At 47.6% G+C, this 18958-nt stretch overlaps 1 protein-coding gene across 3 annotated transcripts in view; it reads right to left on the reverse strand.

Annotated features, from left to right (window-relative positions):
- ST3GAL1 (ST3 beta-galactoside alpha-2,3-sialyltransferase 1) overlaps positions 1 to 18958 on the reverse strand; it is a 118969-nt gene that overhangs the window by 23539 nt on the left and 76472 nt on the right. For all 3 annotated transcript variants that reach the window (XM_082235845.1, XM_082235846.1, XM_082235847.1), the window contains one exon: positions 1870 to 2772. In XM_082235845.1, the coding sequence (XP_082091971.1) occupies positions 1870 to 2184 (315 nt within the window). In that variant the 5' untranslated portion in view covers positions 2185 to 2772. The remainder of the gene's footprint in view (positions 1 to 1869; positions 2773 to 18958) is intronic.

The following is an 18958-nucleotide window of genomic DNA, read 5'->3' on the forward strand; positions in this document are numbered from 1 at the left end:
CCTGGGAGAGATCAGGGTTCCAATTCCCATCCGAGCCAGGAAGCTCGCTGGTTGACCTTGAGCCAGTCACTTGCTCTCAAGGCTACCTTGCAGGGTTGCTCTGAGGATACTGTGGAGGAAAGGGACAGCCATGCAAGTCACTTTTGAGTTCTTTGGAGAAACGGGTGGGATATAAATGTAACAAGCAAACAAAATGATAAGTTACGAAAATGGCTGGGAAACACATTGAGGGGATGAACGAATAATACAAAGGTTCAATGCCCTCCAGATGTTTGCAAGGATCTAGTGTGGCCCTCCAGATGTTTGCAAGGATCTATCGGGCCCTGCCCTGATGGCCAATGCTCAGGGATGATGTGATCTGCAGTCTCAACCATGTATGGAGGGCCACAGATTTCTCCTCTCTTGTCAGGGACTGGCATAATAATAATAATAATAATAATAATAATAATAATAATAATAATAATTTTTATACTCTGCCCCTCTGGCTGGGTTTCTCCAGGCACTCTGGGCGGCTTCCAATGGAATATTAAAATACAATAACCTATTAAACATTAAAAGCTTCCCTAAACAGGGCTGCCTTCAGATGTCTTCTAAAAATCTGATAGTTGTTTTTCTCTTTGACATCTGGTGGGAGGGCGCTCCACAGGGCAGGTGCCACTACCGAGAAGGCCCTCTGCCTGGTTCCCTGTAACTTGGCTTCTCGCAGTGAGGGAACTGCCAGAAGGCCCTTGGCGCTGGACCTCAGTGTCCAGGCAGAACGATGGGGGTGGAGACGCTCCTTCAGGTATACTGGACCGACGCCGTTTAGGGCTTTAAAGGTCAGCACCAACACTTTGAATTGTGCTCGGAAACGTGGGAGCCTCCAGCCAGAGAACCCCCTAGGGAAGCCTGACCAGAGGAAGATTAAATAGTAGAAAAAACTTTCTGGCAGTAAAAGCTGTTTGACAGTGGAATGGTCTCCCCCAGGAGGTGGTGGACTTTCCTTCCTTGGAGATTTTTAAGCAGAGGTTTGTTTGCCTATCTGTCAAGGACGCTTTAGCTGAAATTCCTGCACTGAAGGGTTGGACTAGATGCAGCTCTAAGATCCTTTGATTCAATTTGCCAAGAGCTGGGAATTTTGAATTAAACTCTTTCTATGATTTTACGATCCTTCCAAATTTAGCCACGCAAGGCTCCAACCAACCAAGGTGCACAACAATGCACATACGAGGGGAAAGGAAAAGGCCCCACGTTTGTGAAAAACATCACCAAAAGATTTACATTGCATTAGGAGGAAATTGCTTGCAAAGGTGTTTCGTCTTGGTCAAAAGTGCATACAGAAATGTGCCTGTTTGTGGAGAATCCTGCACTAAAATGATGGTTCACACATAGGTAAAGGTACCCCTGACCATTAGGTCCAGTCGCGGACGACTCTGGGGTTGTGGCGCTCATCTCGCTCTATAGGCCGAGGGAGCCGGCGTTTGTCCACAGACAGCTTCCGGGTCATGTGGCCAGCATGACTAAGCCGCTTCTGGCGAACCAGAGCAGCACACAGAAACGCCGTTTACCTTCCCGCCAGAGCGGTACCTATTTATCTACTTGCACTTGACGTGCTTTTGAACTGCTAGGTTATCAGGAGCTGGGACCGAACAACGGGAGCTCACCCTGTCGTGGGGATTCGAACCACCAACCTTCTGATCAGTAAGTCCTAGGCTCTGTGGTTTAACCCACAGCGCCACCCACATCCCTTGGTTCACACATACACACCAATTAAAAATGGCTAGGGACAATTTGGAGGACTGAAGGCTGGGGGGGGAGGGGAAAACAACACTAGAAAGTGGGGAAACCCCAAGGAAAACAGGTCTCACTCCTCCACAGCTAGCTACTCACCAGCCACCACTTGTAGCTGTCTTCGGGCATGAAGGCATTCTGTGTGGTCAGGAAGGGTTGCATAGTTTGGTTGAACCTGTCATCGAACCAGAGCGAGACCCCCTCTTCAGAAATGCACGTGCGGCAGCTGCAAGGCCTCCGGGAATATTTCATCAGTCTCCGAAACTGCTCCGAAAACTGGTAGACGAGCTGTTTGGGGTCCCAGGCGACCATGACCGTGTTGTGGCTGTAGTTCAGCAAGAACGACGTGATGGTAATGACAAACAATAAGGCAAGAGTAAACATCTTGAAGCCCCTCTTCCTGATGGCCAGCATCTTGACCCGCTGCCGCCTCCTCCTCCTCCTTAGCCCGGATGCTTGAGCGAAACGCCAGCGGCTGAGGCAAGAAGAAGCAGAGGTTTCCTTCCAGGGCTCTGTTTAGGCTGCAAACAGTAGCTTAATTGCCTTTATTGTCCAAAAGGAACAGCCCACATTACTGTGTCCTGGAGCGACTGAAACAGGACTGAATCCCTGATCATCTCTTATCTCCTTTTATGAGAAAAATAAAAGGCTCCATCCACCTTCACAACTCTTTTTTGCTCCTCCAGCAGCTGCTAATTCCTCCAAAGGTTTAATGAAAGCAAACAACTGCAATTTTCTGTTTCTTTTTTTGCCACCCCGGCAGTTTGAGGGAGGAAATTATTAACAATGTCAAGGAACACTCCCCCACCCACCTCTTTGCTGTGTGGGAAGAGAGACCTTAAATGAAAAAAAGGCTTTAAGTAAGGGCGAAAAAAACCACTTTTCCTCTGGAAATTATTTCATTAGGGCCGCTGATTAGCTCATTCAAAGGTTGTCGTTCCAGGCAGCTGGCAGTCAAAAGCCTCGTCCACGTTATGATGCTGAAACTCCTTTTTTTTCTACCTGGAAAACACGAGGAGAAACTTCGACAGTGAGTTTCAGGGATCTTTCCATTTAATGGGAGGGCGCGGGTTTCATTTCCCAACCCACCACAGCTTCAAATCAATGGAAATTAAACGTTTCTGCTGCTCCCAACATGGGATTCATGTGTTGAGAAATTTCCAAAGAGGCCTTTTCAACATAATAAATCCTACGCTCTCTTGCAGGCTAAGCCCCCGGTCGGCTGGCTGTTCTGCAACATATTCAGGATATAATCTGTGTTTTTGAAATTATAGTTTGCCAGCATTTTGTGAAATCTACCCATTACATTAAGGCACAATGGGTAGCACTTACCAACAGAAGAGTATTCATAACAAGCAGAAGGGGAACTCTGGAATAAATGGAGGGGAGCAGCCGCAGCAAGGCTCCCGCACGAAAACAGATGGACATACGAGGCTGTAGTTGGTTCATCTAGCTCAGGCTGTGCTGTCTACTGGGATAGCTCAGTAGGTAGAGCATGATAATGTCAGGGCTGTGGGTTTGAGCCCCACATTCTGCAAAAGAGTCCTGCATCGCAGGGGGTTGAATTATGTGGCTGAGGCCTCATCGGACGCTTTGCAACTTGCAGCAAGGGCCCTGGCAGCGGATGTAGGAGTTCGCAGACAGCTCTGGCTTAAACAGTGGCAGTCGGAAGCCGAAGCCAAGACCAGCCTAGCCAGCGACCCCTTCAAGGGGGGCAAGCTGTTTAGGGAGGGCTTGGAAGATGCACTGGAAGAGACCAGGGACAAAAAGAAGGCACTGCAATGAGCTCTACGTGGGGCTACCTTAGAAGGTAACCCGGAAACTACAACTAATCAAGAATGTGGCAGGTAGACTGGTGACTGGGAGCGGCCGCCAAGACCATATAACACCAGTCCTACATTGGCTCCCAGTTCGTTTCCGAGCACAATTCGAAGTGTTGGTGCTGACCTTTAAAGCCCTAAACAGCCTCAGCCCAGTATACCTGATGGAGCGTCTCCACAACCATCGTTCTGCCCGGACACTGAGGTCCAGCACCAAGGGCCTTCTGGCGGTTCCCTCACTGCGAAAAGCCATGATACAGGGAACCAGGCAGAGGGCCTTCTCGGTGGTGGCACCCGCTCTGTGGAATGCCCTCTCACCAGATGTCAAAGAGAAGAACAACTACTAAACTTTTAGAAGACATCTAAAGGCAGCCCTCTTTAAGGAAGCTTTTAATGTTTAACAGACTACTGTATTTTAATACTTTGTTGGAAGCCCAGATGGGCAGGGTATAAATAATGAATTATTATTATTATTATTATTATTATTATTATTATTATTATTATTATTACTACTACAGAGAAAGGAAAACTATTCTTCCTTTTGTCCCTACAGGGGCTCATCCAATGCTAGAGACCTCAAGAAACACCACCTGATGCTTCAAGCAAGCCAGCTGGAGATCAGCGCAATAGAGCCTGTGCCACAACCACAGCAAGGCTTTGGCTGCTACTCTATTCTCTTTATGGTCCCCAAAAAATCAGGAAAACGGAGGGCCATTCTGGATCCCAAGAGAGTCCACCAATCTCTGAGCCACATCAAGGATCCCAATTCTGCCTACAGAGAAGTCACTTCACTCGGTAAGAACCAACATTCGCTCACCATACCTGAAATGAGAGATGTACACAGCAGCTGCTGCCATCAGCAACAACAGGTAAGGTGGGGGAAGTCAAAACTTTGCCCACAGTTCCCCTGTTCCTGCAACACATACAGGACTTGGATATTGCCCAGCGGCCCTCTGCCCTCTCTCAAAGTCGATTCCGCTCACAACTTTGGATGAAAATGTGGACCAGTGGGGCACAGCAAGTCCAATCATGCTTCTCCCCCAATTCACAACTTCACTCATATTCTATGACCAAGGCTGGTGCCTAAAGCTATTCCCAGGCAGCACTGTTGGAAACCATGCAACTTTCCATTTCTCCAATTTCCTTAGTAACTCGCAGACATGCTAGAAAGAGCTTGATTTAATCCAGGTGTGCAAAGATTTTTCTCTCTTCCCCCACCCCCATCCCGTTTAAATGGCTCTCGCAAGACAAATCACCACTGGGCTTGAGCCTAAACTTGAAGAATGTGGCTGCGAAAGGAATTTCACCAGGCCAAGCCAAATAACATCTGGAAGATGTGGGAAGGCCACTCCTCTGAGTCTGTGCGTCGCTGTGTTTCGTGAGAGAGGGCCAGAGGTAGCCACAGTCCATAAATCACAGGTGCACAGCCTGTTCTGCCTGCCCAATCCCACCCCACCCCAGTCCTGCGCATGCCCAACCAAGGAAGGCAAACAGCAGTTAATTCTTTATTGCCAAAATCACAGACTTAACAGCAGCTCCTAAGCTACACCAGACGCACACACACAGAATCACAGAATTGTAAACAGAGTTGGAAGGGACCGCGGGGCTCATCTAGTCTAACCTCCTGAAATGCAAGAATCTTTTGCCCAAAGTGGGACTTTAACCCAAGTCTCTCATGCTCTAGCAACTGAGCTATCCAGGGTTTCTGGCATCTACATGGCTGCTTTCCAGTTTCATGCCCAGCGCAGCCGTCAATAAATCTGTGGGACACACTCCTAGGCTTATATACCTCGGGTTACAGACGCTTCAGGTTACAGACTCCGCTAACCCAGAAATAGTACCTCGGGTTAAGAACTCTGCTTCAGGATGAGAACAGAAATTGTGCTCCAGCCAGCGGTGTGGCGGCAGAGGGAGGCCCCATTAGCTAAAGTGGTGCTTCAGGTTAAGAACAGTTTTAGGTTAAGAACGAACCTCCAGAATGAATTAAGTTCTTAACCCAAGGTACCACTGTACAGTGGTACCTCGGGTTACATACGTTTCAGGTTACATATGCTGCAGGTTACAGACTCCGCTAACCCAGAAATAGTACCTCGGGTTAAGAACTTTGCTTCAGGATGAGAACAGAAATCGCACAGTGGCGGCGTGGCATCAGCGGGAGGCCCCATTAGCTAAAGTGGTGCTTCAGAACAGTTTCAGGTTAAGAACGGACCTCCGGAACGAATTAAGTGCTTCACCCGAGGTACCACTATACACTCATCTGAATATACCACCTGAGACTTCTCCTGCATGGAAGTTGCCCCTCCTAGTTCTTGGAGACAGTGAGGTTGGGGATGCCGAGGGTTCAACTGGCCAGCCCCTTGCCTGCATAGCCCCTTCCTCTGCTTCCCATCCTTTCTGTGCCCTCATGTCCATCTCTGACTGCTCAGGCTTCTGATTTGCGTGTGGCGCAAAACCCCATAAATCGCCGCCCCCCCTCTCCTCTGTCACACACTCGCCAGAGCCCTGCCAGTCCTTCCCTCCCTCCCTCCCCACACTTTTCTTGTTACTCCACGCAGAGCTGAAACCTGCACAATTGGGTTTGGCTCAGAATTCCCCGGAATCCATTCAGCCGGGTAAAGAAAGGGCTTCTAAATCAAGAATGTCAGCCCTTGACATTTGCTCAGGTGAAACACAGACGCTGCCGATTGCTCTCCCATGGAAAAGGAGGGAGATGGCTGCCTGCGGGGTTTTCTTTCTGGGAAAGCTCTGAAAAATGCAAGTTTGACTGTCGTAAGCAAACATTCCGTCACACTCGAGTGTGACCAAGAAGCAAAACTCGAGGGCAGGGCTATGCAGGTTAAAACTGGTAGAACTGTGCAGCACAGCCTAGGATTGATTCTCAATAGCTGTGATAACTGAGGACCACGAGGGGGGAAGTAGCAATTTGAAACACCTCTCCAATGACATTCCTGATTGCATCTTCTTTGCTTAACTTTCTCCCACAGAAGTGAATAAGGCCGTATCTCAAGTAACCTGCTCCTGAGCTGCAGAAGGCCTTATGTATTAGTACCGTAACCTTGAACTTGGCCCAGCCGCAGATTGGCTGCCGGCGCAAATCCCACTAACAAGGCGTTGCATGCCGGCGGTATTTTGCGCCCACAAGCCGCCTAAGAGATTACGTATCATGAGACCTGCCTAAACTTAACTTCCTTACATGAGGACTATTGTTGCATGTATTGTGAGTCACGAGCATGTGATTCCAACTCAAGAGAGTATTTTAAAACAGGCAAATTAATTGCTCTTGCCTTTAAGCTGCATTCTCTGCTATGTTCCTTTCTTCGCCACCAAAGGCTGGCAAACAGGCTTTGCTTGGTTATCTGGGATGACAGCCGCTCACTACCCTGTCCCGTGAATCAAACTTTGCGCGCGCACACACACACACACGCACAGAGACCTTCTTTACATCCTTATCCCCAAAGTTTTGTGGCACATTCTGATATCAGATGAGGCCAGCACTGAGGAAACGGATGAGACCAGTACTGAGGAAACAGCAAAACAAGGGAAAAAAGCAGCTTCCTCTTGCTCCTGCCTAAATTCCACATGCAATGCTGTCAGCTGCTGCATTGGTTGGATGGACATAAATGCTTTGGCTGAGATTCCTGCATTGCAGGGGGTTGGACTAGATGATCTCAGGGTCCCTTCCAACTCTATAATTCTAAGGAATATGAGCATTCCCCAACCTGACACACTGTAGGTATTTGGGACTACAACTCCCATTAACTCCAGGCAATATAGCCGTGCATTTAGAGTGCACTGGGTTGGCCTAGACTGGCATGGTGCATCTGTGCCAAATTTGCCATGGTCTATGATTGGACACAGGTGGTGCTGTGGGTTAAACCACAGAGCCTAGGACCTGCTGATCAGAAGGTCAGCGGTTCGAGTCCCTGCGACGGGGTGAGCTCCCGTTGCTCGGTCCCAGCTCCTGCCCACCTAGCAGTTCGAAAGCACGTCAAAGTGCAAGTAGATAAATAGGTACCACTCCGGTGGGGAGGTAAACGGCATTTCCGTGCGCTGCTCTGGTTCACCAGAAGTGGCTTAGTCATGCTGGCCACATGACCCGGAAGCTGTACGTTGGCTGCCTCGGCCAATAAAGCGAGATGAGCGCCGCAACCCCAGAGTCGCCCACGACTGGACCTAATGGTCAGGGGTCCCTTTACCTTTACCTATGATTGACACTGGGAGATCGGTCCAGTGCAAGACAAAAGGTCAGCTCCAACTGACCCACAACTAGCATGCTCAGACCTTTGTGTGCGGCAAGATGTACAGGGTGTACATATTATGGGATGCAACATGTCCAAACCTGGTCTCTGAGGCATGCTCTAACACTGCCCTGCGCCTGCCCAGCATTTGAGTAAGAACCAGCCCACGGCATAAAGCGAGGCAACGCAGCATTATTAATAGCTAAAGCAGGCATGTTGTGGGCAAATGTAACAGGGCAGTGCTGCCAACAAGCTTGGCTGTGAGCTGTCACTCCAAAGGCTTAAAAAAATTAATAAATACAGGACATCTGATAGCCCTGCTAATGCTGAATGGCAGTCCTGCAACAAGATCAGATGTGATATCCACTGCTTCTTTGGGTTGTCAAAATAAAAAAATTCCTTCCTGTAGCACCTTAAAGACCAACTAAGTTAGTTCTTGGTATAAGCTTTCGTGTCCAAGAACTAACTTAGTTGGTCTTTAAGGTGCTACAGGAAGGAATTTTTTTATTTTGTCTTTGGGTTGTGTTCTAGACAGGCTTTGGGATTTGACCAGGAGACTCCACTTACTGAAGATCGGGACAACATTTCTTAAGAATGTATTAATGCTGGTGCCCTTGTCTGGACCAGTTGTGCAAAAGCTTCTTGCGTGAAGGTCCCTGCCCCCTCCAGCCAATTAAAAACATGCCATCTCACCCATCAATTCATTCTTAAGACAGCTAAATTCAAATGCTTTTGCGTACTACAAAAATGTTTTTAGAGGCATCTTTGGGGAACACAGAGGAAGTTTCCCCACCGGGACCTGGGGCCACCCAATGAAGTGGAAGGTCTGAAGCAGTGTTAGAACCTCAGATATATAAGCTAGGCACCAAATAGCTCCCTAAACCAAGGTTACAGTTGCCAAAACAAGAATGCCTAGTTACTATTTGGGGGTTAAGGTAAAGGTAAAGAGACCCCTGACCATTAGTGTCCGATTCTGGGGTTGTGGTGCTCATCTCGCTTTATTGGCCGAGGGAGCCTGCGTACAGCTTCCAGGTCATGTGGCCAGCATGACTAAGCCGTTTCTGGCAAACCAGAGCAGAGCACGAAAACGCCGTTTACCTTCCCGCCGGAGTGGTACCTATTTATCTACTTGCACTTTGACGTGCTTTCGAAGTGCTAGGTTGGCAGGAGCAGGGACCGAGCAACGGGAGCTCACCCCGCCGCGGGGATTCGAACCGCCGACCTTCTGATCGGCAAGTCCTAGGCGCTGAGGTTTAACCCACAGTGCCACCCGCGTCCCTTAGACAGCTCTAAATTCTTATTTATCAACTGACGGACTGTCTGTGATTGACTATCAGTTAAACATCTGGCTAGTTCAGATGACAACCTTGAGCTCGGTTATGAACTTTGAGAACTTGATCCAGGGACTGTCCACATTTATAATGGCCTATTCTGATCTCTTTTTCTTAATGGTGACATATAATGTAGGGATATTCTTCACAACTGTGAGCAGGGCAGCTGGGTGGGGTAAATGAAGACAAGCGACAGCAATGAACTAGAACGTTGTTCCATTCTCCTGCTCAGGCATGCAAATATCCATGAATCTGTTCAACCCTCTTTCAGAGCCTTTTGTGTAGGTGGCAACTACGACCTCTTGTGAGAGCAAATCCCATCGTTTAACTAGGCAATGTGTGACTAAGTACTTTCTTTTGTCTGCCTTGAACCTTCAAAACGGTGTTCGAAATTAGCCCTAGGCGCCAAGATAATTGCCTGAGGTAAAATAAAACGGATAGAATTCTACAGGATGTGGTCTTAGTGTATACAAACAGTCAAGATGCAATGATCCCCAGGCAGGTATCGCCAGATGGTGGAGATGTCAGGAGCCATCTTGGTGCCTAGGCATCTTCACTTGGTCACAAGCAGCCAATAGTCAAATGCAAAGTGTGCTTGATGCCTGGCTAATTTCGAACACCGTTTTTGTTAAGTTGTGGGTGAACATATCAGACGACACAGCGATTCTTCAGACAGCTCTTGTTTATTCACAGAACAGAACTGAGCTGAAGGGTTCAGCCAACTTGCTTATATAGAGCTCAACTACAACGCAACAGTAACAACTTTCTGTAACTATCCAATCACTGAATGTCACTTTCTGTTCCTTATTTGCATATGTGGACCTGAGTGAAAACTATCTACAGTATCCCCCTGCTGGCCCAAGGTGAGAACTTCAGTACAAAACAGTTTTGAAGGTCCAAGACAGACAAAAAGAAAGTACTTAGTTACACATTGCATAGTTAAATGAGGGAATTTGCTCCCACAAGAGGTCATAGTTGCCACCTACATGAAAGGCTTTGAAAGAGGGTGAAACAGATTCATGGATGATAAAACTCCCAATGGCTACCAGGCCTATGTTGGAGACAATATAACTCTGAATATCAGTTTCTGGAATTGCAAGCATGGAGAGTGCTGATGCGGCACTCGGGTCCTGGTTTTTCAGGCTTCCCATAGGAATCTCACAGAAATATGGAGATGGAAGGGACCCTGAGGATCATCTAGTCCAACCCCCTGCAATGGAGGAACATGCAGCTGTCCCTTATCGGGATCGAACCTGCAACCTTGGCATTGTGAGCACCACAGTATAACCAGCGCAGCTATCTGAGCTAGTCTGGCAACTGTGGGAACAGGATTCTGGACTTGATGAAACTCTGGCCTGCTCTAGGCAAGGGTCTTAAGGTTGCGAGTTTTTTTATTTTTAAGATATATTTGCAAAAAGAAAATCTAAAATTGAACAGGAGGGGGGAAAGAAACTTTGGCATCTGACCCTAACAGTAACATTTCGTTCATCTTGAGGCCCTGCTTAAAAGATTTCCTAGATAATAATGAAAAGTCACGTGCAGGTTACGAAACTTGGTGTCTTCCTCAAAGGGTTGTCAGTACGCAGTCTTAACGCGACGCCTGCAGTTCATTTTCTGTGCCTTTGCGTCAACGGAAGACAATGGTCACCATGTTGCTTGGCAACGCAGTTATTTTCAAGTTGACAGCTTAATTAAAACCAATGAAGAATTTTGTTTGCAACAGCTGAGTTCCTTGGCCCCTCCCGGATACTTTGCTTCCTCCCAAGTCTTTCCTTTGACAGGAGAGAAGACAAGAGGCAGATCTGTCCCCAACGCATACAAACACCCATCGCCCCCAGTCACACAGCTGCAATTGTGTGGTCCAGCCTTTGTTTTCTCCCTGCAGAAAAGGCGCTTGGAGTAAGTCTGCTTCCTCTCCTATCTCTTCCATTCCCCCATTGTCATGCATGGTCCAGATCATCTTCCAGAGGTCTAACCTGTTACTTTTTTAAAGTCCCATAATTTTGCCAGATTTGGTGGCTGGAAGGTTTGGTGCAGGTGGCACCTTACCTAAGTGTCGTAAGATGCACAGGGGTCTTCCGCTGACGTGAAAGGAGCCACACACAACACTGCCAATTCATATCAAGGCATGAATCCCATTCCATAAGTTCATTCCTATTAAAACAAAATCCGACTGGACGCTTTTGTCCTTTGGCTCAGAAACTCCTTCCTTTAATTAGGCTGCAGTAAGAGACTAGGGTGCTCACTGGAAGGACAGATCCTGAAGGTGAGGCTCCAATACTTTGGCCACCTCATGAGAAGAGAAGACTTCCTGGAAAAGACCCTGATGTTGGGAAAGATGGAGGGCGCAAGGAGAAGGGAACGACAGAGGACGAGATGGTTGGACAGTGTTCTTGAAGCTACAAACATGAGTTTGACCAAACTGCGGGAGGTAGTGGAAGACAGGAGTGCCTGGCGTGCTCTGGTCCATGGGGTCATGAAGAGTCGGACACGACTAAACGACTAAAACAACAACAACGGGACTAGGGATTCACTAGCTTCTGTGGCCCTAGATTATGCTCTTAAGATACATGTGGGCAACCTCCCCTCCCCCAATGTGGCTTAGCACATCTTGGCCTGGTCAAAGCCTGGATGCATGACCACTTGGGAACTACATGTACCGTGCCCTGGGTTCCATGCTGGAAGAAAGCTGGGCTGTAAATGGCAGGAAATGATTTTTAAAATCAAGGACATCCCACAGTACCTCAAGGATCATCATCTGAGGCCCTTCTTTATGTGCCTTCTCTACGAGAGGTCCAGAGGGTGACAGCACAAGAACGGGCCTCCACGTCTGTGTAATGCTCTCCCCAGAGAAGATTCTCGGGCACTTTCATTGCATATCTTTATGCACCAGCAAAAGAAAGTTCCTCTTCTCCCAAACCCTTGGCTGTTGAAACAATCTAAGGCAGGGGTCTGCAACCCGTGGCTCCAGAGCCGCATGTGCCTCTTTTACACCTTTGCCGCGGCTCCAGGGCGGATACTAGCAAGGGGAGGAGGCGCATTGTGCGCCCCGGCACTCCCCACTGTGGCGGGCGCTGTACTGGCTGTGATGTTGCATGGGGGTGGTGCGTGCGTTAGTCACGCACCGTCCTGAGGTCACCTTCCCGCCCGCTGTCAGATCGGACATTAAGGTAAGAAACAATATGTGCAGTGTTATATTTGTTTTAAATGTCGCAATGGTTTTGCGGCTCCGCTCCCAGTTTTTTTTCCTTCGGAAACGGGTCCAAGTGGCTCTTTTTGTCTTAAAGGTTGCAGACCCCTGATCTAAGGCCTTTTAAACTGTGCGTAGGATGGATGAGCTCTTGTTTTGTTTGGTATTACATTACAGTGGTGCCTCACAAGACGGAAAACCCGCTAGACAAAAGGGTTTTCCGTTTTTGAGCTGCTTCGCAAGACTTTTTTCCCTATGGGCTTGCTTTGCAAGATGAAAACGTCTTGCAAGTGTTCCGATTTTTTTTCGCTTTCCCCCCCTTTTTCTAAGCCGCTAATAGCCTTTCAGCCGCTAATCCGCTAATAGCCGCTAAACCGCTATTAATAGCCGCTAAGCCTTTAATAGCCGCTAAACCGCTAATAGCACTAATCCGCTAATCGGGTTGCTTCGCAAGACGAAAAAACCGCTAGATGAAGAGACTCGCGGAACGGATTAATTTCGTCTTGCGAGGCACCACTGTATGTACTTTTATACTGTAAACTGCCCTATGATGAAAGGTGGTATAATAACAATAATATATCCAAATATTTTTTACAGGTGTATCTAACTGATTTATCACTTATATGTTTGCTGCCTGACAGATGGAAGGGACCCCCCCCCAACGTCTCCTGGTAAACAACGTGAAAAACAGCCGTGCTAAGCGGTACCTCAGAGCCAACTCCGTTTTGCTTCTCCTGCTCCAGAATAAAAATAAATTCCCTGGCAAGTCTTTTCTGCTGTTGGTTTTGACCTGGAACAACGTATCGGGGCCAGGAACTGGCAGAGCCTCATTCATCACAATGAAGAGGTTTGAAAGGCTTTTAGAATTATGCGCCGAGCATCCGAGATGTTAACCGTTTGAGTAAATCAATGGTTATCGCATCTTATCAGTGTACAGGCTCCTTGTAACAGGCTTAGACCAGCTAGCTGGATAAAAGGCTCTTTTCCCGCCGGTAATTTAAGCCGGACATGGGAGAGCTGGCATGCCCTTATTCTTCATGAGCTCAGTGGGTCTGTTGCTGTCAGATGAAATAAATGGCCACCCTCTCTTCCCTCTAACGCTCCGAGAAGGATTCTGGATAAATTTAAATGGAAAGTAGACATTCTGCACCCTCAGGACACAGCAACAAAACCGCCCCCTTCTCTTTCGCAGTTTTATCTGTAAATGAAACCAGTTTGCAGCGGGGAATCGAGGCTTGGGGCCCCCTATACGTACAGCAACATCTGCCACTCTGCATGAACCAGTTCAGCCTGTCTATATTCTGGGTTGCCAATCAGGGCATCTAGGCAATACCAGGCGAAATGGACCAGTTGTCCGACTCTTTCTCAAGCAGCTTCACGCATCTATGGAATTCACTTTCCTCAGGAAGTAGTGGTGGCTGCCAACCAGGAATGTCTTTAGAGGGGAATTAGACACATTCTTGGATGATATGTCCACCAATACCACCAACCAAGGTGCCTAGGTTCAACTTCCACTCTGCTAGGAATTGTAGGCGGCGGGAAGGCTGTTGTGCTCAGGATCTGCTTGAGATCTTCCTAGGAACATCTGGTCAGGATCCTAGAATAGATGGGCCTTTGGCCTGATCCAGAATAATCTTCCTCATCTTCTTGCGTTAACTGCAAGGAAAGGGATTGGCATATCCCTCCCCCACAGGCCCATTTCAATGTTTGGGGCTACAGTTCAGAGTTATAAACTTAGATATATAATCTGGGCACTGAATGGCTCCTTAAACCAAGGTTACAGTTGCCAAAACGGAATGTCTAGTTGCCATTTGGGGCAAGACGGCTCTAAATTAAATCCTTCGAAGACAGAGGTCCTCTGGCTGGGACGGAGCGATATGGGATCGAGGGGGCAACTCCCGTCTCTTGCGGGGGTGCAATTAGTGCCAGCACCGTCCGTTAAGAGTTTGGGTGTAATCTTTGATACCTCCCTCTCTATGGAGGCGCAGATTACAGCTATAACAAAGGCGGCATTTTTTCATCTCCGCCAAGCTAAGCAGTTGGCCCCTTACCTCTCTCGCCCTGACCTAGCCACTGTGATCCACGCGACGGTCACCTCCAGACTGGATTATTGTAACTCGCTCTACGTGGGGCTGCCCTTGAGACTGACCCAGAAACTCCCGCGGGTGCAGAATGCCGCAGCGAGACTCCTTACGGGGTCTTCGCTGCGGGATCACATTCATCCGGTGCTATACCAGCTGCACTGGCTCCCGGTGGGGTACAGGATCAGGTTTAAGGTGCTGGTTTTAACCTTCAAAGCCCTATACGGCCTAGGACCCTCGTACCTACGGGACCGCCTCTCCTGGTATGCCCCACAGAGAAACCTACGGTCTGCAAATAATAACATCCTCAAGGTCCCAGGTCTCAGAGGTTAGGCTGGCCTCAACTAGAGCCAGGGCCTTCTCGGCTGCGGCTCCAATCTGGTGGAATGCTCTGTCACAAGAGACTAGGGCCCTGCGGGACCTGACATCTTTCCGCAGGGCCTGCAAGACAGAGTTGTTCCGCCAGGCCTTTGGTCAGGGCGCAGCCTGACTCCCTCCTCTGGCAACCTGCACAGAATTTTGCTTAATTGGTTGCCTTCAATTTGATTTAATTAATTGTTATAATGAAATATTCTTAGATTGTGTAACTATTTTACTGTTTGATTATTTGATTGTTGTTAGCCGCCCTGAGCCCGGCTTCGGCTGGGGAGGGCGGGATATAAATAAATTTTTTTATTTATTATTATTATTATTATTATTATTATTATTATTATTATTATTATTAGTTCAGAGGACAACCTTGAGCTAGGTGAAGAGCTTTGAAAACTTCAAGAAGAAACATCACTTAATCCAGGGTCTGTCCACATATATAATGGCCTATTCCAACCTCTTTTGCTTAATGGTGACACGGGCCATTCATAACTTAGGAATATTCTTCACAACTGTGAAAAAAATAAAAAGTCCAGACTTCCGGGGTTGGCGCGATCTGGGAATGGCGGATTCCCTCCGAGCTCCGGAGGGAATCGGCTCAGCGGGGGACGGGTCTTTGCCGTGCCGGCGACACGGGGACCCTTAAAACCGCAGGCGCGGAAGCCTGCGGACTGAAGACTCGGTGGGTGCCTTAAGCGCCCCCCCTGATTCGCGAAGAGCCTTTTTAAAGGCTGCGGAGGGGATACGGGGGGTGGCGTGGCACTGAGAGTCCATCGCTACCTCCGCTGAGCGAAGCCGCGAGCCATGACCGGAGAGCGCTGACTTCCTTCCTTGAAATTCGGCTGAAAAAACAACCCGTGAGTAGATTGGAATTGGATTTTAAGAATTTCCTGTTTGAATTTGAGACGACCGGGGGGTGTGCTAAAAGGAAGTCTGCACCCCCCCCTTGCAGACGAGCTAAAGCAACGACGTAAGAACTAAGCTGGAGAGCCTACCCTGCAAAGGGTGAGTTTTGAAAAGACAGTAACTTCCAAGATTGGGGGAAAGAAAAGCAATTTTGTGCAGGAGAGTGGAGTTTTGGAGGTTTTTTCTTTTGTAAACAACCCTCCCCCCCCCGGGCCCGGGAGCGCCCTATTTTGGAGCCTGGAAGTATAGAATCTGACAGCTGTCAAAGCTGTCAAATATACAGTCTACAGGAAAAAACTGTTACGTAAGACCCCTCTGGAATAAGAGGTGTTACAATTGAATTTAAATTGTTGAAAACAAAGTAACAAAAATAAGAAAGAGGACTGTTGGAGAAAACAACGTTAAGTAATCAGATTCCCTCTAGGGGGAACTCTGTGGAATTACAATGGCTGTGGATGGAAAGATACTGGCGGAAATCGAAAGGATGTTCAATTTGGTGGGAACTTTACAAGAGCATATTTCGGAAATGAGTAAACATATGATGACCTTGACTCCTGAAACAAACAGTTCTGCTGATTGCAAGGAGGATTGGAATGAGAAAGAACCCACAGCTGAACTTGAAATGATAATTAAAGAAAAGGAGACAAAACAAGAGAAAGAGAAAGTAAAGCTGGAAAATATTAACCAGAATCTGACATCTGTGGAATACAAGCAAGGAGACTATTGGATTACAAATCTACGAAAGATGCAAAAGACGAAAATGGAGGCCCAGGAAGCTTATGGAATGCAAGAATTTAAAATAAAGAAATACAATCGGGGCCTTCACATTGACTTTGACTCTGACTACGATTTGAAAGATCTATGCCTTGTGGAAATTCTTCAGCAGTTGTACCTAAGAGACTATGGATGGATTGTGATAGAACTCTTTCGAGATTTGATGACCGATACAAAGGATTACCAACAAGACCGGCGGAGATGGACTGTGAGAGATTGGAGAGCCTCAGATGTCAGGAACCCAGGCTAAGAACTGATATTTTGGACATATATTGAGAAGGGACGCAAATCGGGGATGGGAGGGAGGGAAGGATCTAATTTTAACAACACTCAGGACAAGGGAAATTAAACAATACGACCAATATTAAAGACAAAATGGGGAATCGATGGAAGGGAACTGAGGTCCAACTTAGAACAACTGTTTTCCTTTTTAAAAGGGCTATTATTGAGAAGGTTAGGATTTTGAGAAACGACAATTTGCTGATACAACTCTGGGAATAGGGATGCAAGGGAGGGGGTGGGGGGAAGTCAGAGACCAGGGTTATGAAAATAAGTGTTTTTTGAAACTTTATATCCTTTTTTGTTTTTTGTTTTTGTGTCTTTTTTGTCTGTCTGTTTTTCTGTTTGTTTGTTTATTTAAAAAAATGTGAAAACCCAATAAAAATTTTATAAAAAAAAAAAATATTCTTCACAACTGTGAGAGGGGCAGCTGGGTAGGGCAAATGAAGACAAGCTAAATCAGTTAACTATAATGTTGTTCACCGCTCCTGATGAAGCTGCACAGAAAGAGCATTTTGGTTCCTGAAATTCAATCTGATTGTGCAGATAAAATGTAACGGAGAGAATTCTACAGGATATGGTATCAGTGTGTGAAAATAGTCAAGATCCAACGATCCCCAGGCACGCACATCCAGATGGTGGTGATGTCAGGCACCATCCTGGCACCCAGGCATCTTCATTTGGCCGTGAGTAGCCAACAGCCAGGTGTAAAATGTGCCTGGCGCCTGGCTAATTTCGAACACTGCTACAGTCACTTGATGGCGATGGCTGGAGGTTAAGGCTTCCAAGAGACATAAACACAGGGGAAATGGCTCCATGCCAGTGGCTATGTTTGGCCTCAGTGTTGGAGGAATTGTGCCCTCGTATTGTGCTGGGAATCGCAAGTGGAGAGACAGTTGTTGTACTCTGGGTTTTGCCTATGGGGTTCCCAAAGGCTTCCGGCTGGCCAGTGTGAGACCAGGCTCCAAGACCAGATGGGCCTTTGGCCTGATCCTGGTTCATATATCTAAATGATGCCTCTTTTCACCAGCTTCAAGTATTTTTCACAATAACACGTCTCCTTCCTAACACACAATGGGGGAAATCTCGTCGTAAGCAGCCCTCGGGAAACCAGCCAATTATGCTGAGAGGGCGAAGAAGCCATGCAGAAGTGACTTTGGCATCTGTTTGATTCATGAACAGGGCGTCACCCACCTTGACTCCTTTATCCTTTCCAGCTCTTCACTTCCATTTTCATGCAGTGCCAGCCTGGGTTGGCACGAGAGAAAACCCACTAACACCTCGCCAGCTGAGTCTTTGCTCCGATTTGGGGCATTAATGTTGTTTTTTTAAACACCACTTTCCTGCAGGGCGTGTTGGCCCAACTTTGACGGAAGGCCATCTGCACGCCAGGCTGCCGATATCTACTAAGCCAGCCCTAATGCTGCGTGTCATCTGTTCCTCCGTCTCCCTTGCACCCATGAGATAAAAGGACAAAGCCAACGCATTAGCACAAGCCCCTGGGAGAAGCATCTCAAATTTGCAGCCTGCTGCGTACACCCATTCGGCGGGCACGGCGCCTTGGCAGCAAAAGGACTTTGGATGCTCTCACATTCGGAACAGCAGGGGGGAAAGAGACTAATCTGCTTCATTGTGTGCCATGTACACCTTACTAAGCTGGTCTGCTTAGGCCTAGCAGCAGGAATGGCTGTTGGAGGTCAAACGTAGGATCACAGGAAACTGCCTTATATATAATCAGACCACTTGCTTATTGAGCTTAGTGCTGCCTACACTGACCGGCAGAAGCTCTCCAGGATTTCTTGCAGGGAGATGCTGAGGACTGAACTCAGGAGCTTCTGCTTTCAAGGCAAGAGATGCTCGACCACTGAGCTACCGTCCTTCCCAAAGGTCCGGGCAGAGACATTTCCTTGCTACTTGAAAACTCAGCTTTCCGACTGACAAAAAATTAAAGGTTGGGTTTGGAGGGAAATTTGGGGAAAGTTACATCCTGCAGAGGGGTAGAAACTACTCTGGAGTGTGTTAAACATCTTGAATAATTGCTATTACAGAGAATGTTTAGCTATTTTTCTATTCTTTTATATTACAGTGGTACCTTGGTTCTCAAACGCCTTGGTACTCAAACAACTTGGAACCCCAACACTGCAAATCCGGAAGTGTTCTGGTTTGCGAACTTTTTTCAGAAGCCGAACGTGCTCCGTTT

Source organism: Podarcis vaucheri, assembly GCF_965113315.1.
Source record: "Podarcis vaucheri genome assembly, chromosome: 8".
Taxonomy (NCBI): Eukaryota; Metazoa; Chordata; class Lepidosauria; order Squamata; family Lacertidae; genus Podarcis; species Podarcis vaucheri.